General features: G+C 52.5%; 1 protein-coding gene across 1 annotated transcript in view; it reads right to left on the reverse strand.

Annotated features, from left to right (window-relative positions):
• TRAM2 (translocation associated membrane protein 2) overlaps positions 1-18,227 on the reverse strand; it is a 71,365-nt gene extending 53,138 nt beyond the window's left edge. The window contains exon 1 of the mRNA XM_055407265.2: positions 18,008-18,227. Coding sequence (XP_055263240.1) covers positions 18,008-18,127 — 120 coding nt within the window. The 5' untranslated portion in view covers positions 18,128-18,227. The remainder of the gene's footprint in view (positions 1-18,007) is intronic.
• Between the last annotated feature and the right edge of the window lie 1,174 nt (positions 18,228-19,401).

Here is a 19,401-nt window from a genome sequence, read left to right on the forward strand (position 1 = left end):
GGAGTGGGTTGCCATGCCCTCCTCCAGGGGATCTTCCCAACTCAGGAGATCTTCCTGACCCAGGGAAGCAGCCCTCCGTGAAGCACCTGTAAATATCTAAGCCTGACGTGATATTTATCACTAAGCAGAGGAAGCAGGCAACCCCAACAGCACCCGGAGGAGGCAGAGGGCTGTTCTTAGAAGCTCAGCCACAGAGCAGCTGTGGAGCCTCGGGCTACAAGCCACCACTCACAAGGCCTGGGGCGTCGCCTCTTCCAAAGGGCTTTTCCCTGCAGTCCCTTTGCTCCCTCGGATTTCTCCACACACAGATGCTTCCAGGACAGAGACTCACCCCCAGGTTCAGGGTTCAAGGCTCGGCCCTTGTTGGTCCTTTAGAAATACTGCCCCAGTGGCCGCCTCGAAGCCAGTGACATTCAAATCTAGTTTTCCTACTCAGATCTTTCTCCTGGGGGACGTTCCCGCATCTTTACCTAAACAGCACGCCACAGACCCCATTCGGCATGCCAAAACTCACACCGCTGCTGCTGCTGCTGCGTCGCTTCAGTCGTGTCCGACTCTGTGTGACCCCATAGACGGCAGCCCACCAGGTTCCCCCGTCCCTGGGATTCTCCAGGCAAGAACACTGGAGTGGGTTGCTATTTCCTTCTCCAATGCATGAAAGTGAAAAGTGAAAGTGAAGTCACTCAGTTGTGTCCAACTCTTCGCGACCCCATGGACTGCAGCCTACCAGGCTCCTCCATCCATGGGATTTTCCAGGCAAGAGTACAGGAGTGGGGTGCCATTGCCTTCTCCGAAAACTCACACTACGCATCTTTATTGCAAAAGCTGGTACCCAAGAGACATGCCCGTATCTGCCCGTGTCCCAGGCTGCAGTCAAGGACTCCCATTGGCCCTGACAGTCACCTGTTGGCTTTATTATGTAATTAAATCCATTATTTCCACTCACACCCTCACCTCTCACCAGCCTACAGAGGAGGGTTCTAACTGGAGTCTCTGCCTCAGGACTCAGTTTTCCTTCCACTTCTCTGGCCATCCTAGATAGAACAGCCGCGCTCTTCCAAGCTCCCTACTGCTTACAGCGTGACGTCTAACCCTTCCATCCGATATTCCTGAAACTCCTTCCCTCTCTGCCCTTGATTACCACAACTCCCCAAACTCAGTACACTAGCCCTGGATACCCTGAAGAATCTTCTAGAATAACACTCCATGAAATACTCTCCAAGGCCAACAAATATGTTTGGGGTGCAGGTATACAAGACTCATTGTGCTCCATTAAAGGCTCTGATAAGTCCTGCAGCAAAGAACTCTGTTTAGCCTATCATTTCCCCAGCCTACTCAGCCTAGAAACTTCTGCAGCATTTCATCTATTAACTGCTCTCTTCAGTTCTCTGCACGACTTCTCTTGCCTGGAAGATCAGCCCTCCGTTCTGCCTTCCATTTGTGTCTCTGCCTCGATTTCCCTTCGAGGGCCAGCTCTGGCCTCCCCTTCCCTGGACTTCCCCTCCTGCCGTCCGTGCCCACACTGCTTCCTTCCCTCACCCCAAAGCCCATGCTGCCTACAGGCCTTCCTGAGATACAGGGGAGCCCGACAGTGAAGAGCCTGGATTCTGAATTCAGGAAGATGGTGTTAAATCCCAGTCCTGTCTTCAGCAACTCTGATGGAGCTGTGCAATCAGAAGGGCTGATCCAGCACAAGGCTGCGCACATCACACATTCACTAAGTCATCATCAGCCATTTTTCTTCCAATTTGTTACCGCTGCTTTGCCATTTATCATTTTCTGTGTATCTTTTCAATGGGAAACAATAGAAAGCCCCAAAGCTGTCCCTTCTCCCATTCTTCCCTCTACACAATCAGGTTTAACAAATAATGTGTTGATGCGGTGGCTCAGTGGTAAAGAATCTGCCTGCCAACGCAGGCGACTCAGGTTCGAGCCTTGGGTTGGGAAAATCCCCTGGAGGAGGAGAGGGCCACAGTATTTTTGCCTGGAAATCCCATGGACAGAGGAGCTTGGTGGGCTACAGTCCACAGAGTCACAAAGAGTTGAACACGATTGAGCGACGGCGCATGCACAAAAGCCACCATCACAAACAGCAGGTGGGTACACACCCGGGCAGGGAAGAAGAGTCAGCAGCCCCAGGCTATTAGCACTGAGCAAGACGCTGTGGCTCCAAAGATTCTTCAAGCAGTCAAGACCCGTACCTTCACTGAACCCCTGCCCCCACCACCTGTTCACCCGCTACAGCCCTGGAAGGGCAGGGAGGTGCTCGGGAAACCAAGGGGGGTGGGTCTCGCCCCAAAGTGGACAGGGTGGCCGGTTTCCACAGCCCCACGCTGGGCCATGATGACCTGCTGTGTTAGAACTTAACTTGAAATTTTCAATTGCTGTTTTTAAAAGCTTAAATTTTCACCACAGGCCCTTTCATTCATGTGACTTGCTTGGTTAATAACTGAGAAGTTTCATTTCCACTTCTGGTCCACCCTGACTTGCGTTTTTCCTCATGTATCTGTAGTTGCGTCTCTGAATGGCTTGAAACACCCTCATTTCACCCTCTGAACCTCTCTTCAAAAGGCTTCAGAAAGATTTCCCTGGTGGTCCAGTGGCTAAGACTCCACACTCCCAGTGCTGGGGACTCGGGTTCAATTCCTGATAGGGGAACTAGATTCCACATGCTGCAACTGGAGTAGAGATCTAGAGGAGCCAAATAAATAAATATTTTCTTTAAAATAAAAAAGGCTTCAGAAAAGCAAACTCTAATTTACAGCAGGAGGAAATGACGTCTCTAAGATCCAGGGCGCGAGCTTATATCTACAGCATCCCCTGGCAGCTCCGTGGACACCCCTCTCAAGCTCCCCCACTCAACACACCCGAATTCCCACTCCACCTCCAGATGCTTTCCCCATTTTCCTCTGTCCATTCATCTTTCCCGTTATCCAAGCAACAGGCTCTGCACCAATCCAAACTTTCCATCTTTCCATCTCCAAAATGGTAACAGCCTTAATATGCCTTTTCTGCTTAGCAAAACTGTATTTCGTTGAAAAAAATATATGTATGATAGAAGCATGGAAAAAAGTTAAATTATAATTGTGCCACACATAGAAAACAAAACCATCGACTATATCTTGATAATTATCCTAACCGCTGCCTTTTTATAAAAATAACACAAATCCAAGCTTGTAGAGAGGACCACACTGACATTACATTCTATAACCTGATTTAAAAAGAAACACACACCCATAGGCTACGGACAGCCTTCAGTGACACTGCATATAGATTTATGTCACCATTTTCAACTGATCTAACCAATCCCTTACTGGGCAGGCATTTAGAAACAACCTCAACTTTTAAAAATGCTAACATTTCAAAATATTTGGATATACCATTGCCTGGGTCAGAATTTGGTCTGTGCATTTCTATTACAATCATGAAAAACCACAGTATCCAGGTGTCTCAGTGGTAAAGAATCTGCCTGCCAATGCAGGAGACACAAGTTCGATCTCTGGGTCAGGAAGATTCCCCTGGAGTAAGAAATGGCAACCCACTCTGGTATTCATGGACAGCGGAGCCTGGCAGGTTACAGTCCATGGGGTCACAAAGAGTCGGACATGACTAAGCTCGCCCATACACTAGTCAAACAGAGTAAAACTTAAATCAACTGTGCTAAGCGGGAGGGCGCAAAGAAATCTGTTTATAAGAGTGGCATTCAAATAGCAAAGAAAGGCATTCAATAAAAACAATTCGTAAAATGCAAATACCATATTATCTTTAAAAACGCTATGATGGGCTGTGCATGTGTGCTCAGTCACCAAGTTGTGTCTGACTCTTTGGGACCCTACGGACAGTTGCCAATCGGGTTCTCTAGGCAAGAATACAGGAGTGGGTTGCTATGTCCTGCTCCCGGGCATCTTCCCGACCCAGGGATGAAACTCAGGCCTCCTGCACTGGCAGGCAGATTACCACCTGAGAAGCTCATGACAGACCACACCGTAGTATAACATAGTTCAAGCAGCAGATCTCCACTTCATTGGACCACAGAGTTTTCTTCCTATGGGGAAAAGGAGACAATGGTCTGAAGTCATATGATCTTTGAGAAAGGGAAGAGGTGAGAGGTAATTCTGAGGCTTGATCACTTGAGGGAGCCCAGTCAACCATGGGCTGGGGACTCAGAGCCCACCAAGGAGAAAACCTCGGCAAACGTACTCCACTTCCACATTTCTTAGCAGTCTTGGTGGCCCAGGCAGCAAATGGTGTGTCTGGTGTGGCGTGGATACATCAGGACTATATATAAATATATATGAAAATGAGAGACAACAGAGAAGCAGCTGCCTAATGACGCTTGTGATGGTCACAGAATTAATTAGGATTCATGAATAATGAACATCGATGGAGTCCTTAATATCAAGCTCTGTGAAAATGCTGTATGTACATGCACCATTAGCTCACAAAAAACTCAATAAGCACAATTATTTTCATTCCCATTTTACTGAGCTTATGTGGGGCACAGTTGAGGATCTTAAATTAGTGAAGTGAAGGAGCCGGTAAAGAACCAGGCAGTGTGAAAGCAACTCCTGCACTCCCAAGCTGTACATGCTCTGGAGTATTTACAAGCCCAGCGTGACCTGGAAACATGACGTTGGGAAACGGGGTGCCCACCCAGATGGCAAGGGCAGCCAAGCCTCACACCAGAAGTCTGTTTTCCAGGAGAAGGAGAGCCTGGGAGTGAACCATCCTAATAAACCCACACAAGAACACCACGATTGCCTTTCACTTCCCGGAGGTCTCCATGGAAATGCACAGAACCAATTGCGCCCTGGAGCCAGGCCTCTCCGATCTGTTTGGTTTTACACATGCCCCTCGTCTGGGACTTTGGCCACGTCACCATGGTCTTTTTTTTTTAGCAGTAAAGTGGAGAGAAGGCACTCGGGACTAATCACAGCTGAAAGACCGTCTATTTAGCTTCAGCATGCTGGGCAGAAGGGAAGGAGACTATATTTGGGCAAACCGTTGATGGGGGGTTTCGTGGAGCACTGGCTTGGGTGGCAGTGCCCTTCTTCCACCCGCGCCTGCCCCCACCCAAGCCGCGTGGCTCGGTACTTGGCTTTGACACAGGCACATCCCTGAATCCTCCCTGGGGCTCCGAGGAGCAGAGGTGGCACCACCATTCCAGGAAATGATGGGGTGAGAAAACCAGCACGGAGCCAACAGGAAGCCAGGAGGGAGCCCTGCAGCACGAGGTGGTAACGTGGCCCCATCCCCAGATGCAGAAGCCCCCCAGCCATCAAGCGCAGACAGAGCCCCTCACAACTCTGGCCACAATGAACTATAACCACTGGTTTTCCTATCCCTCCTCCACATGAGTCTCAATCATCTCCAGGTCCCAGGCACCTTCAATCAGCAGGGGTTCAATAAATATTTGAGCTTCCCTGGTGACTCAACAGTAAAGAATCTGTCTGCCAATGCAGAAGACCTGGGTTTGACCCAGGTCAGGGAGATCCCAGATCGGGAAGATCCCCTGGAGGAGAAAATGGCAATCCACTCCAGTATTCTTGCCTGGGAGATCCCATGGACAGAGGAGCCTGGCGGGCTACAGTCCATGGGGTCTCAAGAGTCAGATACAACTCAGCAACTAAACAACAAATAAACAACGACAAATTTAGAAAAGTTCTGGTGATGGTTGTATAACAATGGGAATGTCCTTAACGCTACGGAACTGTACACTTAAATGGTAGTATCAGGGTAGGGGGGTAAAAGGGCTATGGGATTATATGAAGTCATGTGTGTGACACTTCTGAAAATTGTAAAGGACTATGGAATTTATAGAACATTTCATTCAATTTAAAAAATTTAGAATTGTAAATGGTAAGATACTAACTAGTATGTTATGTATATTTTACCACAATTAAAAAAACCAAACACGTATCACAGAAAAACACGTGTCACAGGTGGTGACACTCAGATACTTCTAATACCCATTGCATGAAATGTGGCACTGTGTGCATTGAATAATTTGAGTTTAACAAGTATGGGGTGGGTTTAATAAGGTAACAATTAACAGCGAACCATGATTTACTGAAATAAAATGTCACAGAGGTGGCAAACAGGACACTCAGGCGGTCCTTCCAGGTATCCTAAAGCAGGAAGAGTCAATAAATGTGTAAGGGATCAGAGACAAAGCCCCACATCCATCCAAGAAACCAGACTCTTCCCCACACACTTTCAACCCCAGGCCTGAGAGGTGGCACTCCACCGGTCACAGGAGAGAACTGTCCACACAACTGCTTTCCTCCCAGCTCCTTATAAGAGGATGGGAGGGTGGCAGTCTACAGAATAGACCTGTGTGTGCGTGCTCAGTTGCACTGTTGTGTCCAACTATGGGAGCCCACGGACTGTAGCCTGCCAGGCTCCCTCTGTCCATGGGATTTCCCAGGCAAGAATACTGGAGTGGGTTGCCACTTCCTCCTCCAGGGCATCTTCCCCAACTCAGGGATCAAACCCTCATCTCCTGTGTCTTGGTAGACAGATTCTTAACCCCTGAGCCACCAGGGAAGCCCGAGTAAACATGTGGATGCTACTAAATCCTACTGGAAACTGAGGGCCAGTAGATCTGAGATGTTCCTCTACTTTGCTAAGTTTATGTGGTGCATGAATCGCCAAGAAAGGGGGCCTGACAGGAAGAGTTTCATGTACCCCTCTGACCCAGAAGCTTCCAGCCTCCTGTCACCATGCCAGGGAGTCCAACAGCCTGAAACTTGAATCAGGAAATATCAGTGTGAGTAGATGGATTATTTGGAATATCCTGAGTGCATACCTGGTTCCCCAATTTACTAGCTGTGTGACCTCAGGCAAATTATGTGAATTCTCTTGGCCTCAGTTTCCTTCTCTTTAAAATGGAGTCAGAACTCAGGCTCTGAAGTCATACAGGTGGGCTATTGATTCTGGCTCTGGCCTCTTGACCAACGGAAGCCTGGTTAGGCTCCCTGGTCTTTGCAGACTTCAGTTCCCTCATCTGTACTACAGGAGCAACCACAGTACCCACCCTAAGGGTGGCTGGGAGGGCGGGATAATGGGACCCAAGGAAGGTGCTCACAGCAGTGCTTGGCACAAGGTCAGCACTCAGCACACTTCGTCCTTTGACCCCACAAGCTGTAAAGTGCTACATGAACGTCAGCATCCTCTGAGGCTCCAGCCAAGTCCCACTCTTCTCTGATGAAGCTTCCCTTGCCGGAATCTAAAAGCTTTCTCAACTCCAGGCTTACACAGTGGGTAAAACCACTGTATTCACCACAAGTGTATTGAGCATTTTGTTATAAGCTTACTCTTGCGTACACTGATATCTAGTGATTCAGATTGAATTCTTATCCCAAGTTTCTTTTTTTCCAAAACAGGACTGGGAGGAGTTCGATGAATTTAAAAGCCACATACACCTACTGTTAGGGAAAAAAAAAAAAATTAAGGGAAAGATATAACACTGAAAACTAAAGACTTCCATGAGCTACCTGGAAGAGACATCATCGATGTTGACAATCTGCTGTGATCTTTCCGGATTTTGCCTTTGCATATACAAATGTTTTTTAGTATTATTAAAATGGACTCAAGCAATGGCTCCCTGTTCCCTAAGCCGAGGAGCAAATCCAAACGCTGGGCGTCCACGGCCCTGGAACCAGTGCAGACTCATCTTCCATAAGTTCCTTTCTGAGCCACTTGCCACTCCCTAAGCCCTCTGTCCCTTCCATACATCCTCTCTCCGCCTGGAACACCTTCTCCAGGCCCATCTGCGTGGCCGGCGCCCCTCGGCCGTGGGGCCCAGCACACACATCACCTGTTCACAGCGACTCGCTCTGTACCTCTGCACACGATAGCACCAAGGACACTGCCCCGCCCAGAGGACTGAGGGTCCTGGTGACAGCAGGACCTTCACCTCTGCATCTGTGGCCCCCTTGGCAGAGAGCACACGCCCGGTCTGAGTCGGGCTGAAGGAACGGATGAGAAAGGCCGAGGCACGCAGTGAGGAGGCGTGAACCGTTAGAGGCTGGGAGAGTGTTCAGGGCAGGGAGTGCCGGGGCGACGCGGGAGGGGACGTCCAGGGAGAAGCGAGAGTCAGTCAACAAAACGGGGGACGGGGATGGGGAGGGGTGCACACACAAAGCAGGAGGCAGGAAAGAGGAATGCTCAGGAAGCGCGAGGGAGCAGGCTGAGCTTGGAGGACAAAGGCTGGTCAGACTCCAGGGGGACCTGAACGCCACGCTGGGCTCCCCAGACTTCAGGTGGGCACCACCGGAGGCCTGTAAGGGAGGGAGACCCAGACCCAGCTCTGAGTCAGAGGACATCTGTGGAGAAGGGACTGCAGAGGAGGCCGGACAAGAGGCCGAGGACCAAGTTGGGGCTCACGGTCGCCATTCAGGTGAGAGACGCCCAGGGTGTGAGCAAAGGTCGGAGGGCAGAAAGGGTGAGAAGGGGTGCGGGGCAGCTCAGAAGGTCAAGCCGGTGGGACTAAGAGGCCAGACGTGGGCCGGTGACCACAGGGGTCTGTTCCGACAGATGCACTTGCTTTACCTCCCTCTGCTTTAGACCATGTCAACTACAGGCATTGGGGGCCAGGGGTGTTGAGTTAAGATGACGGGCGGTCGCCAACAGGCCTCGGGAAGAAGACCCCACGGTTCCACTGGGGTGCGAGAGGTCAGACAAGGGGCCGAGCCCCGGAAAACACACGTCACAATGAATGACACCCGTCAGCACCCACCGCCTGACGGGCGGGGCGCAGACAGCCCCTCATGTACGGTGCGTGAACAGAACGAAGCTGTGCACAGGCCGAGCCTCTCTCCTCCCCTCCCCAATCAACCCCCGTCCCCCAACCCCGGGAAACCTCCCCAAAGGGCTCCCCCGCCCTCCGCCTCCGCTGACACTGGAACAAACCCCACTTCCCTGGGTCAGGCCGCTGTACTTGAACATAAGCCCCCTTCATGGCTTATGCAGCGAGAAAAAAAGCGGAGGGGGGTGAAGATGTTCCATCTGGCTGAGGCCCGACTTCTTAAAAAATCAGAATCATGTTAGACGCAAAACATACTGTCTGAGTAAGGCTGAAGGACACTTCAGTGATAAGGTCACACAAAGACAGCACCAGACAGCGGCTCAGAGCAACACTCACGTTCAAGGGCAACTCGGCACCGGGGCAGCCAGGTCACAGCACGTCCCAGCCCCACCCGTCCTTGTCTGCCCCACGCAACTGCCTGGTCACAGAGAGTGTCTGCCACAGTGGGTGGAAGGGAGAGTCTCTGAGTAGACACCAGAAAGTTCAGATGTGGGGGTCCCAAGGAAAGCGGGGGCCCAGGGCATACTTCCCGGTTGGGGTGGAGACTGGTATTGTATTAGGAGGTAGGGGGAGTTCTCCTGGGGAGTCCCTGCCACAGCCTTCTGATCAGACTCCTCGCCTCCAACCCCATCCCCCAGGGATCAGCAAAGCAGAGGATGAAGTCTCAGGTCACTGCCCTCCCAAAGCTCTTCAAAGGCCCCCATTACCTCCAGGAGAGTCTCAGGCTGTCGGCCACCACCTACCTGCCCACGGTTGTCTATCTGCCCAGCCACGGCTCCATCTGAACTTGTTCTTTCTTCTGTAACCTTGGATCACATACCCACACTTCCTATAACTGTACGTGAAGTGAGTGCAGGCGGCTGGGCAAGGACCTGAGTGACAACCCGGTGTGGAGGTCACAGGACAGGGCACAGGGCTGACCTCCCCGCACACCCTGTTCCCAGCTGCATTCCAAATGCCGAGGGAGCCGCAAAGGGGAGCCCCACGAGTCAAGACGTCTCTCCAACACCTCCCGAGAGCAACATGAACAGGGCACGCGCACTCAGCTAATGCCCTGCACCAAGCCATCTTCTAAGCAAGCGCTGTGGCTGTATCAACATTTCATCTTTTGTGTTGATGTTTCTAATCCTCCCAACGACTCTCAGACATAGTGTTACCCCATTTTCCGGATGAGGAAACTGAGGCATGGAGCGATGAAATAATCTACAGAGACGACACTGCTAGGACAGGGAAAACCAGAATTCAGACTCAGGCCATGTGGCTCCAGGCCCATGACCTCAGCCCCGTAATTCATGCCTCTGACAGTCCCTAACAGAACCACACCTTAAAAGACCCCCCCCCCATTTCACATTACTGCACAAACAAAAACCACAAAAAACAAATTCTCAGAAAGCTACACGGAGACCAGCGTGTCCAACAGAATTTTCTTGAAATGTGGCCAGTGTGGCTGAGCAACTGAACCTTTTGTATCATCTTGAGTTTACACTGAAACAGCCGGGTGTGGCGTGTGGCTGCCTCCTGGACAGCACATGTGAGGACTGTGTTGGCTGAGTCCACAACTGTGACAGCTCACATGCTAACCGTAACGTAACGGATGATCCCTCCTCGACACTAGGCTTCAGAAGGATGTCACCAAGTGCTGATGCCTCTCCTTCACAACATCTCTCCACCCCTTTATTTAAGTCGCTCTCACAATCTTGAGGCAGAAAGCACGCCTGTGGTCAGAGGAGCTGAAGAGGCCTTGCCGATGGAGTGGGAGCCTACCAGCTGGCCGGCAAGGCCTTAAGAACACTGTGGTGGGTGTGGGGTTAGGGTGGCTTCTGAAATAAAGAGGCCACGGGTGTGTGTGGGGGGGGGTGGGTGTGGGGGGGCGGTGTGTGGGGGGGTGTGGGGGTGTGTGTGTGTTATGTGTCATATCACTGAATATGCACACATGCTCCAGTCCAGGGCCCGGGACCACACTGAGCACCCATGTGATGAATGCTGGGCAGGCAGGGCAGACGCTGGCCATTCTGCCCAGGACAGTGACTTCTTCTTGCTCTTCCCAGGTCCCCCATCAGCCTCTTCCAAACAGCAGTCACAAAATCCATATCAACAGTTACTCCTTACCCATCAAGCGCCACAATTACTGAGCCCATGCCCTAGAGCCCAAGAGTCACAACTACTAAAACTCCAGTCACTCTAGAGCCCATGCTCTGCAATAAGAGAACCCATTGCAAGGAGAAGCCTGCGCATCACCACTAGACAGCAGCCCCCGCTCGCTGCAAGATGAAGCCTGAGGACAGTGACAAAAACCCAGTGCAGCCAAAAAAGGAAAAGAAACCCTCTTCAGAGGCAGGACAATGGAGACTCCGGGGATGACGCCCTTCTCACCCCCACCAACTCAGATCATGTTGGGGACTGATGCTGAAAATCTTAAGAAACCATACGGCACCGGAAACCTCAACCAAAGTTCCAACTGATGAAGGCCTCCGCATACCAGAAATCACACCTGCATGCACGCGCACACACACCCCGTCTTCGGTCAGTTCACTCATCCACGAAGTTGTGTCATACACAACGCCTAGGAGTCACCGCCACACTTGTCCTTTGCTCAGGGTGTTGGGGCTCTATTCGGTAAATCCCCTCTTCCGCCAATGGCAATGACTCGAAGGTGAGGCCCAACCATCTGTAACTCTGTAAGTTGCACCTGCCACTTTCATCAAATTCAAGACCTTACTTCTATCTGCAAAACAGACTATCAGCTTCAAGCTACCACATCATGACCTCCTGGGAGAGAGGGACCTCACCGTGTTCACATTCATCCCCAGAACTCCACACAGGCATACAGCAGGCACTCAGCAAAGAGCTGCCAAATAAATGCATGCAGCACGCTGAAGGAGGATCCATCAGTCTCAAGGCTTCTGCACACACAGTTGGATTCAAATGCAGCACTGGAAAGCCAGTGAGCAGATGTGTAAAAACGCACTGGACCTGAGTCGGATGGTGGGGGTGCAAGCCCCGACTTTGCCAGAAATTCACCCGATCGTCCTGGGCAAATGACTCAACCTCTGGGGTCTTGTTTTCCTCTTCCATGAACGTAGCAGATGATGTCTAGGTTTTCCTTTAGCCCCTGGGCTTGTAAAACATGAAGAAAAGCTATGCCCTTGAGCTGTGACCATGATATTAACTTGATGAAAAGGGCAATGAAGATGTCATCGCCAGAGGCAACGATCCTCACACAGATGTGGGCCAAGAGCAGGCAGTGACTTTAACAAGAGGGAAAGCTTCTGCCCACTCACCCATGGTCACATGTGACACACATATCCGGGTCACTCTCTAGAGTCTCTATCAGGGAAATGCAAATTGCAATCACTGTTCCAGGCAGAAAAGTCTCCAAGTGGAACAATGACCCCCAGACGTTACTTCCAGGTAATAAACGGATTCCACTCAGACGAAGAAAAATAAAGCGGCCCTTGGCCACATTCCGTAGACACCCCATTTGTGGAAGCATCAGGGCTGAGCTCTAAGTGTGAGCCAGACAGGGCTGACTTCTTGTCTTGGCTCCGACTCGGAGAGGATGGTTCTTGGCCAAGTCTCTGCTCTAGAAGCCAGGCTCTGGATGGGTATGACAACCCCCATAAACCATCCAGATTACAGGGTGAGGCCAGTAAAGCATTTCACAGAGGGAGACTGCTGCCAACCCCTCGAGACAGATGAGGGAAGCCGTCGAGAGGCAACGTGGCTCGGGTGGAGAGCCACAGAGCAGCACCTCACCTAACCCTGCCTGTCCCCAAATTCCCTCCAGGGGCCTCCCAGGCCCCCAGTCATGATGACCGAGCTCTGTTCCTTCGTGCAGGAAAGCTACGTGAACCTGCATGGTCCAGGAGACCCACTTGCAAAGCTCTTTAAACCTCAGAGTCAACCCCGAACGTTAACCAGCTGTGAGTAGCTAGACTGAGTTTCTTTCCACCCAGGACACCTGAGACAAGGGAGCAAGTCAAGGCTGTATATGAGATAAAGGTGCGCTTGTTAAATGAGAAGGGCTGTGTCAGGAGCCGTGGTGGTAGCTTTACTGTTTTCTCCCTCCCCCCCCAACTACTTTTTTTTTTAACTCCCTTTTCTTTAACCACTAGGTACCAATGGACACCAGATACAGAAAGCTGGATAAAAGGGTTACGAGATCATATCAGTGAAGTTTCCCACCAGAGCCTGCTAAAAGCACTCTGGTTGATTAGAAAGCACTTCTGTAGTTTGGGAACTCTAATCCCCTCTTATCAACCCTTCAGCTTAGGCATTTATCAGGGTGGGAACGGGGGATACATCTGCCATAGAGTGATTTCTGGGGCCCTTGCCCACGATGAAGCGGATCAAAAAAGGAGCTCATGCCTGCCAGACTGAAGTTTTCTCCATAGCAACACATGGGACTCTGCAAACAGGCAGGACTAAGGCGCTCTGTTGTGACCGGGCTGGACAGTGCTCCCAAGAAGCAGCAGCTGAGGGTGCAGACACAGAGCAGGCGAGAGGGAAGTGGCAAGGACCGAGCTGGCAGGGCGGCTGACAGCCACATATCTGTGACCCTCTAGCACCCCTGGCCCACCTTTCAATAAGATGAACGGAAGAGGGACAACTGATGTTCTCCAGGGAAAGAGGCACCTAGGGTATTGTGACTGTCCCCTTTGGGACAGAAGGCTGGCACTGGAGAACTCGGGGGAAAGGTCTCACAGAAAAACAGGTCATGTCTAAATGGAAATCGGGGCCAGCGTGATGGCGGAAGGTGTGCTCACACGCCCAACTGGGATGCCAGTAACAGAGGTCACCAGCGTGGTTGCTGAGACCATCAACTGAGTGCCTGCATGCCAGGCCCAGTGCGAGACATTTACACATGATCCCGTGGTGAGAGTTAAAAACTCACTCACTGATCAACACCGCCTTTCTGGCCGTCACATTCTTGCCAAGGGAGTAAGTAGGGATCACTGAGGTACCCTTACATTCCACAGGAGAGGGTTTGACACTTTAGGTAGACCAGGATGAACACTAGCTCCAAATCTCTGTTCAAATGCGGGTAGAAATCCAATCACAGAACCAGGGCACCCAAGAGACAGCCCTTCTCAGCTTACCCTGACTCATTTCTTTAGAACACCACTGATGGGCCACGTCAGAGGCAGAGAGGAAGACGTGTAAGTCAGGAACTATACAAGCTGGCAGAGGAACGTCTTCAAAAGCACATTAGGAGTTAGTCAAAGAGAGGCGACATATGCCCATGGATGAACATCTGTGCCATATACACAGCTCTTCGTCTTAACAGAACGGAGGCAGAATTGTCTTAGGGCACTCATGAATGCTAAGGGGCAGGACTGGCAGCCTCACTTCAGGTTGCAGTGCCTAAGGGGACACCTGGCAGGATGTGGACTGGTGCCACGGGACCCGTGTCCTGCCAGGTTGTAACACAACCGGCTCCCACTGTATATGCTGCAAACACATCACCCTGAAAAGCTTACTGTGGCAACCAGTCAGCAACCAGGAAGAAGGTGGTTCCTGGGGGAAAGGTGGCCCTACTACATCTGTCTCCAAAACAATTTGAAAGTAAAAGCCAGCCACTGCCCTCAAAGTTCTGAGTCCGAAATTCTTAAAGTCATCATGGACCAAAACAGAAACCCAACCTCCAAATGATGGGCCCAGAATTTCAGAACCGTTTCCATGCTGCAGACCGGCAGTGCTTGCAAATGAGCTTGGGCAACAAACAAGTTTCTGTCTCGAAATGACTTTAGAGGTAATATACAAGTGGCCTCATCTCCGCTGGACATGCCCCCCCTTGTTTTCATTCTCCGATCGCTAATGAGCGCCTTTTCCTCTCTCTTCCCTGCCTGGTCTGGTCTGAAACGTGGCAGCGGAGGAACAGGACACTGGAAAGGGAAGGGAAAGGGGAGGGAATGCGGCTTCCAAATCGGACACACACCCCACTGGCTGCCCACACCCTGAAGCCGCTGGGGCCGGACTCCACCTAAGACAGGCCTGAAGGACCCAAAGTGTAGAGGATAAACCCCCGCCTTGCACCATCTCTCCCCAGCAGAGTCAAGAAAGAGAGAGCTGGAAGGGAAGGAGGGGGGAAAATAAAGCTCCACATTCCTGACATTTTTTAGCCCAGTGCCGAGACTGCACAGAACAGCTCTATTCCAAACAGCCCGCAGGATGGAAAGAAAACCTGGGCTCAACGGGCAAGAGCCTGTCCCCCTACCCCAGCCTCAAAAATGGGAGAAGGAATCTCAGGAGGGTTCAAAAGTGAGCCAGATGGAGGTGGGAGGGGAACTCTTTCACGTGTGTTCCCAAAGGAAGAGATCCCAAGGGAAGGAACGTGGAGTCAGCATCTCCCAGGGGACAGAACTAAGGTCCTGAGGTCCCTGCTGGGGAACGAAAGCCCTTCTGAATGCTGGTGAGCTGACCAGTGAGTTGGGGAAGGGGCAAGGCACAGAAGAGGTGGAGACCAGTTAGGATGCAAGGGCCATGGCTGCTAGGGTGGGGGGACAGGGCCTCAGCTCATTGGCCGAGGTTGGGCAGGGGACCCCAGAGGAGGGAGTGGCCAGGATACTCGCTCTTTGTGGGAAGAATTATAATTGAGTTTTCCTGACTCAGCTTCTGAATGAAGGCATCCTAGCCCTGCCCCAAGTTAGAAACCCAAAAGCCGGCAGTCCCCTCGCCCTGCCTCCCCCTCCCCTTTCCACCTCCTTCCATCTTCACTCTTAAGAAAAATCTGGTAGTGTTAAGTGCTGGCCTGCCCCCACACCCTGACCCATATCCCTACATACACACACAGGCACAGCACCCCTCCAGGGGAAAGCCCAGATGGCCCTGAGTGACAGCAGTAAGTCCCCTGACGGTCTCCCCTGTGAGGGCGCCCACATGTGTTTCTCGGAGGTCCCCAGAAGACAGTGAGTTGTTTCCACTCTCATTTGGTAGTTCTAGAAGCCTGAGTCTCCCCAAATACCTATCTTCATGGAGCGTCAGCTGGTAGATATGATGAGGACCTTCTGAGTGCCTAGCACAACAGAACACACACGCTTCATAAGGGAGGTTGGGGCACAGGCCTCCTCCTCCCAGGCCAGCCCACACTGACCCACATATCACACCTCCTTTCCCAGGAGACAACCCGCCTGAAGGCATGGATGCCACTGGACTAAAGGCTCTACTGGAAGAGGGTGGTGGGACGGACATAGGCATTTCAGCCACAACCCTTTCCACATTTCCCAGTCCAATCCCAAGATGGGGAGGAGAGCAGGGCAATCTTTTTGCTGTTTTTTCCCACCCTGGGCCTTCCTTCCTCCTCTCTTCACGTAGGGGATTAAGGACTCCCGGCACTTTCTACCTCCCATAGGTGGCCAGGTTTAACCAACAGGACTTTCCACCAGACCACAGGTGGCGAGGGAAGGAGGTATCCGGAGCTCAAATGCTCGGCAGCTCTTTTGGAGCAAAGACAGAGTAGGTAGAGTCACCACCCTTAATGAACGCCAGAGACACAGCAGAGGCCCACCAGGCTGCAGGGCGAGCATGTGGCTGTGAGTGCTAGAGCTGTCACGTGTGTCTCTCCAACCACACCCTCCAAGACTGGTGACAAGGCATTGGGAGGCCTCTCAGAATGAAGGACAGCAAGGAGATACTGAGGGCATCTGCTGGAGCAAACAAATCCTCTATCCCATAGGCTATTTTTATGGCCAACAATAAAGGTTCAGGCGCAAATGACTTGCTTTTATATTGGGAGAAGTTGTTACTGAGTTTGCTGCTCACATGATCTCAATTAAATCTCACAATAACCCCTGTGAGAAAGACAGGTTTTTACTAATCTGTACTGATAGGGAAACTGAGGCTGCAGCTGTTTGTTTTTTTTTTAATCAGCTTAGTGACCAAGCAGAGATGGCAGCACAGGAGATGACTCTGGCCTGACAAGGCCCTAGTCGCAGATATACCGCGAGAGTTGTGGGGGCTGAGGGAAGAGTAAAGCAGGCCTGCAGACCCCAGTAGTAATCTCCAGTTACTTCCAACAGACCCTGAAGCCCAGACAAGGACACGTGCACCAATTCAACCCTGGCTCAGCCACCACAAGAACATCCCCACCTTGAGGGCAGCTTCCCCGCCTAGCAGGGCCCTCATCATCCTGAGAGAGGAGATAGGGAACCCAGACACAGAGGGACATGGAAGAGGAAATTAGCCACACCAGGAATCCTCCATATCCAAGGCAACTGATAGAAGGTTACAGCTTCCCAGCCCGTTCCTGAGATGCAGATAAGCTGCCGATGAAGTGGCACTCACCTTGAGACAAGGCAGACCAGGGTGAGTCCTTCGCTGTTTGCCAGTTTTCCCTGCTTGTGACTAACACATTTTTCTGGCTGTCCGGAGCAGGGAGTCTTCCCATCAGCCCCCTTGGATTCCGACCCCATTCGAGGTAAGTCCGTGAGGCCTGCCCCAGCTGTCCCCTACGCCCACAGTTATGGTAGAATCACCTTTCTCCTAAAAGCAGAGGGTACGGCTCGCCTTCACCTTGCTCCTGTCACAGGGAGAAGCTCTAGGTCTACCACAGATGGAGTGAAGGAACAGTTCACATAATGTTATGTTCACAAAGTATATGAAAACTGGCCTTTGGGCCAAGAGCAAAAAAAAAAGGGGTGGGTTGTCAGGAGGACCGCAAAGGGCACTGCTGGGATGGGGCTAGGGCTGTAGCCCGAATCCCCCCACTATGGCCCAGAATTGAGGATGCAAAAGACCCCGAAAATCAGGTGGGAAGTGGATAAGGGCCGGGGTCCCTCCCACTGGAAAAGCCCAGAGGAGCTGGCAGCTAGGGCTAGGAAGGGGGAGTTGTGCAATGCCTGCGGGTCTGGGAGTCTCCGGGTTTGGCTCCTGGACACCAGAAAGGAACCTCCGCTGGGCGGGCCAGGGTGGCAGCGCCGTGTCGGTTCAAGGCCAGGGTTGAGAGTCGAGGCTGCAGAGAAAACTGCAGGGTCCAGTGGGTACCCAAGGGGGCGGCAGGGCTGGCGGGCACGACGCGGAGCTGGCGGCGGTGTCTGGGCTGACTAGGAGGCCGAGGGGCGCACGGTGCACAAAGCCGGGGGGATGCGGGGGACCGACACGGCGGCCCGGCGCCCGGGCGCAGACGCAGACCCCGGGGGACCCGTAGGGGGACGCCGGGCGGCGCGCGAGAGGGGCGCTCCCCGCCCGGATGTCGCTCACCTCGAACATAAGCCCGATGAGGACGCAGAGCACCAGGCAGAAGCCGATGTCCGCATGGTTGTGGATGACGAACTCCTGGCTGAAGAGCGGGTAACTTTTCGTCCTCCGGCGGAAAGCCATGGCAGCGGGCGCGCACGGCCGGCGGGGCCCGCACCCGGCGCTCAGGAGCCGCCGTGCAAACTTCTCTAGCCCCGGCCCCGCTCCACCCGCCGGCCCGCCGCCCGCCGCCCGCCCGCTCTCTCGCCCTCCCGCCGCCGGCCCAGCGCCCAACAACTTCTGGGGCCCGCCCCCTTCCTCCGCCCGCCCCCGCCCCCGCCGCCCGGAACCGCCCCCGGCGCAGCCCCCTCGCCGCCCGCGGCCTTCAATCCGCGCGCCCGGCTCGCTCGGGCCCCGCCCCCCGCGCGCTTAACCCTCGCGTCGCCGCCGGGACGCGGGGGCGGGGCCGGGGACGCGAGGGGCGGGGCCGGGGCGCGGGGGCGGGGCCGGGGCCGGTGGGGGCGGTACCCGCGCCCTGTCGCCCGGCTCCCGCACCCGACTTTCCAGCCGAGGGGCCCACGGACGCCTTGCCATGCCCGGACAGGAAGTGGGCCTGGATTTCCCTCTCTCCTCGGCTACCGCTCCTTCCTCCACGGGAAGGGAAGGGCCGCAGGGCCGCCGAGAGGTGGGCCGCGCCTCCGGGGTTCTTCTGGGGGTGCGAGCTCTGACCCTGGGGGGCTGAGAGCAGCGCAGGTTGGGCGCAGGAAGGAAAAGCTGCAGGCCGGTTTCCTTGATGGCCCGCGCCCTACACCGATGATTATGAATGGGCGGATAACCAAGTGTTTGTGTTAGGCATGGTTCACAATGCTGGGATAAGCGGCAAAGACCTTGCCCTCGGGGAGTTTGCTTTCCAAAGAGGGGAATAGATGGATTCGTGCAGTTTTGCTCTATTGACATTTGAGATCTTTATGCCGCTATCAGTTAGTTTCACACCTTTTACCCAAATATCTTCGGTATTAATCTAAAAAATGGAAGAATAAACACTGAAGAAGAAGAAAAGAAAGACCTTTCACTTTGAAAGTTTCTATTCAGAATTAAGCTTTAGAAGTACTCCTGGAAAGGACAAAAGGTATTTTTCATAAATTAATTTATATCGGCAAATATTGGATTTATTCCTACCAGTAATGAAGGAGTCAACTAATCACTTTCCAGATATACAAAAATACAAAAATGAGCAAAGAACTATTTAATTCCTAGTTCCTTTTTTATTAGGTCCTCAGCTATCTCACTTCTAAGTAAATACAATTTCTTAGAAACGGCACAGTGTAGGAAGTGGGGTTGAATCTGGACTTAGCTGGAGTTCCAAGATAAGTTTTCCATCTTAAGTTTCTTGAATCCAGTATTTAGCCTTTGTTCTT

This window comes from Moschus berezovskii, chromosome 23, assembly GCF_049115385.1.
Source record: "Moschus berezovskii isolate FMDL1 chromosome 23, NW_MosBer_1.0, whole genome shotgun sequence".
NCBI lineage: Eukaryota > Metazoa > Chordata > Mammalia > Artiodactyla > Moschidae > Moschus > Moschus berezovskii.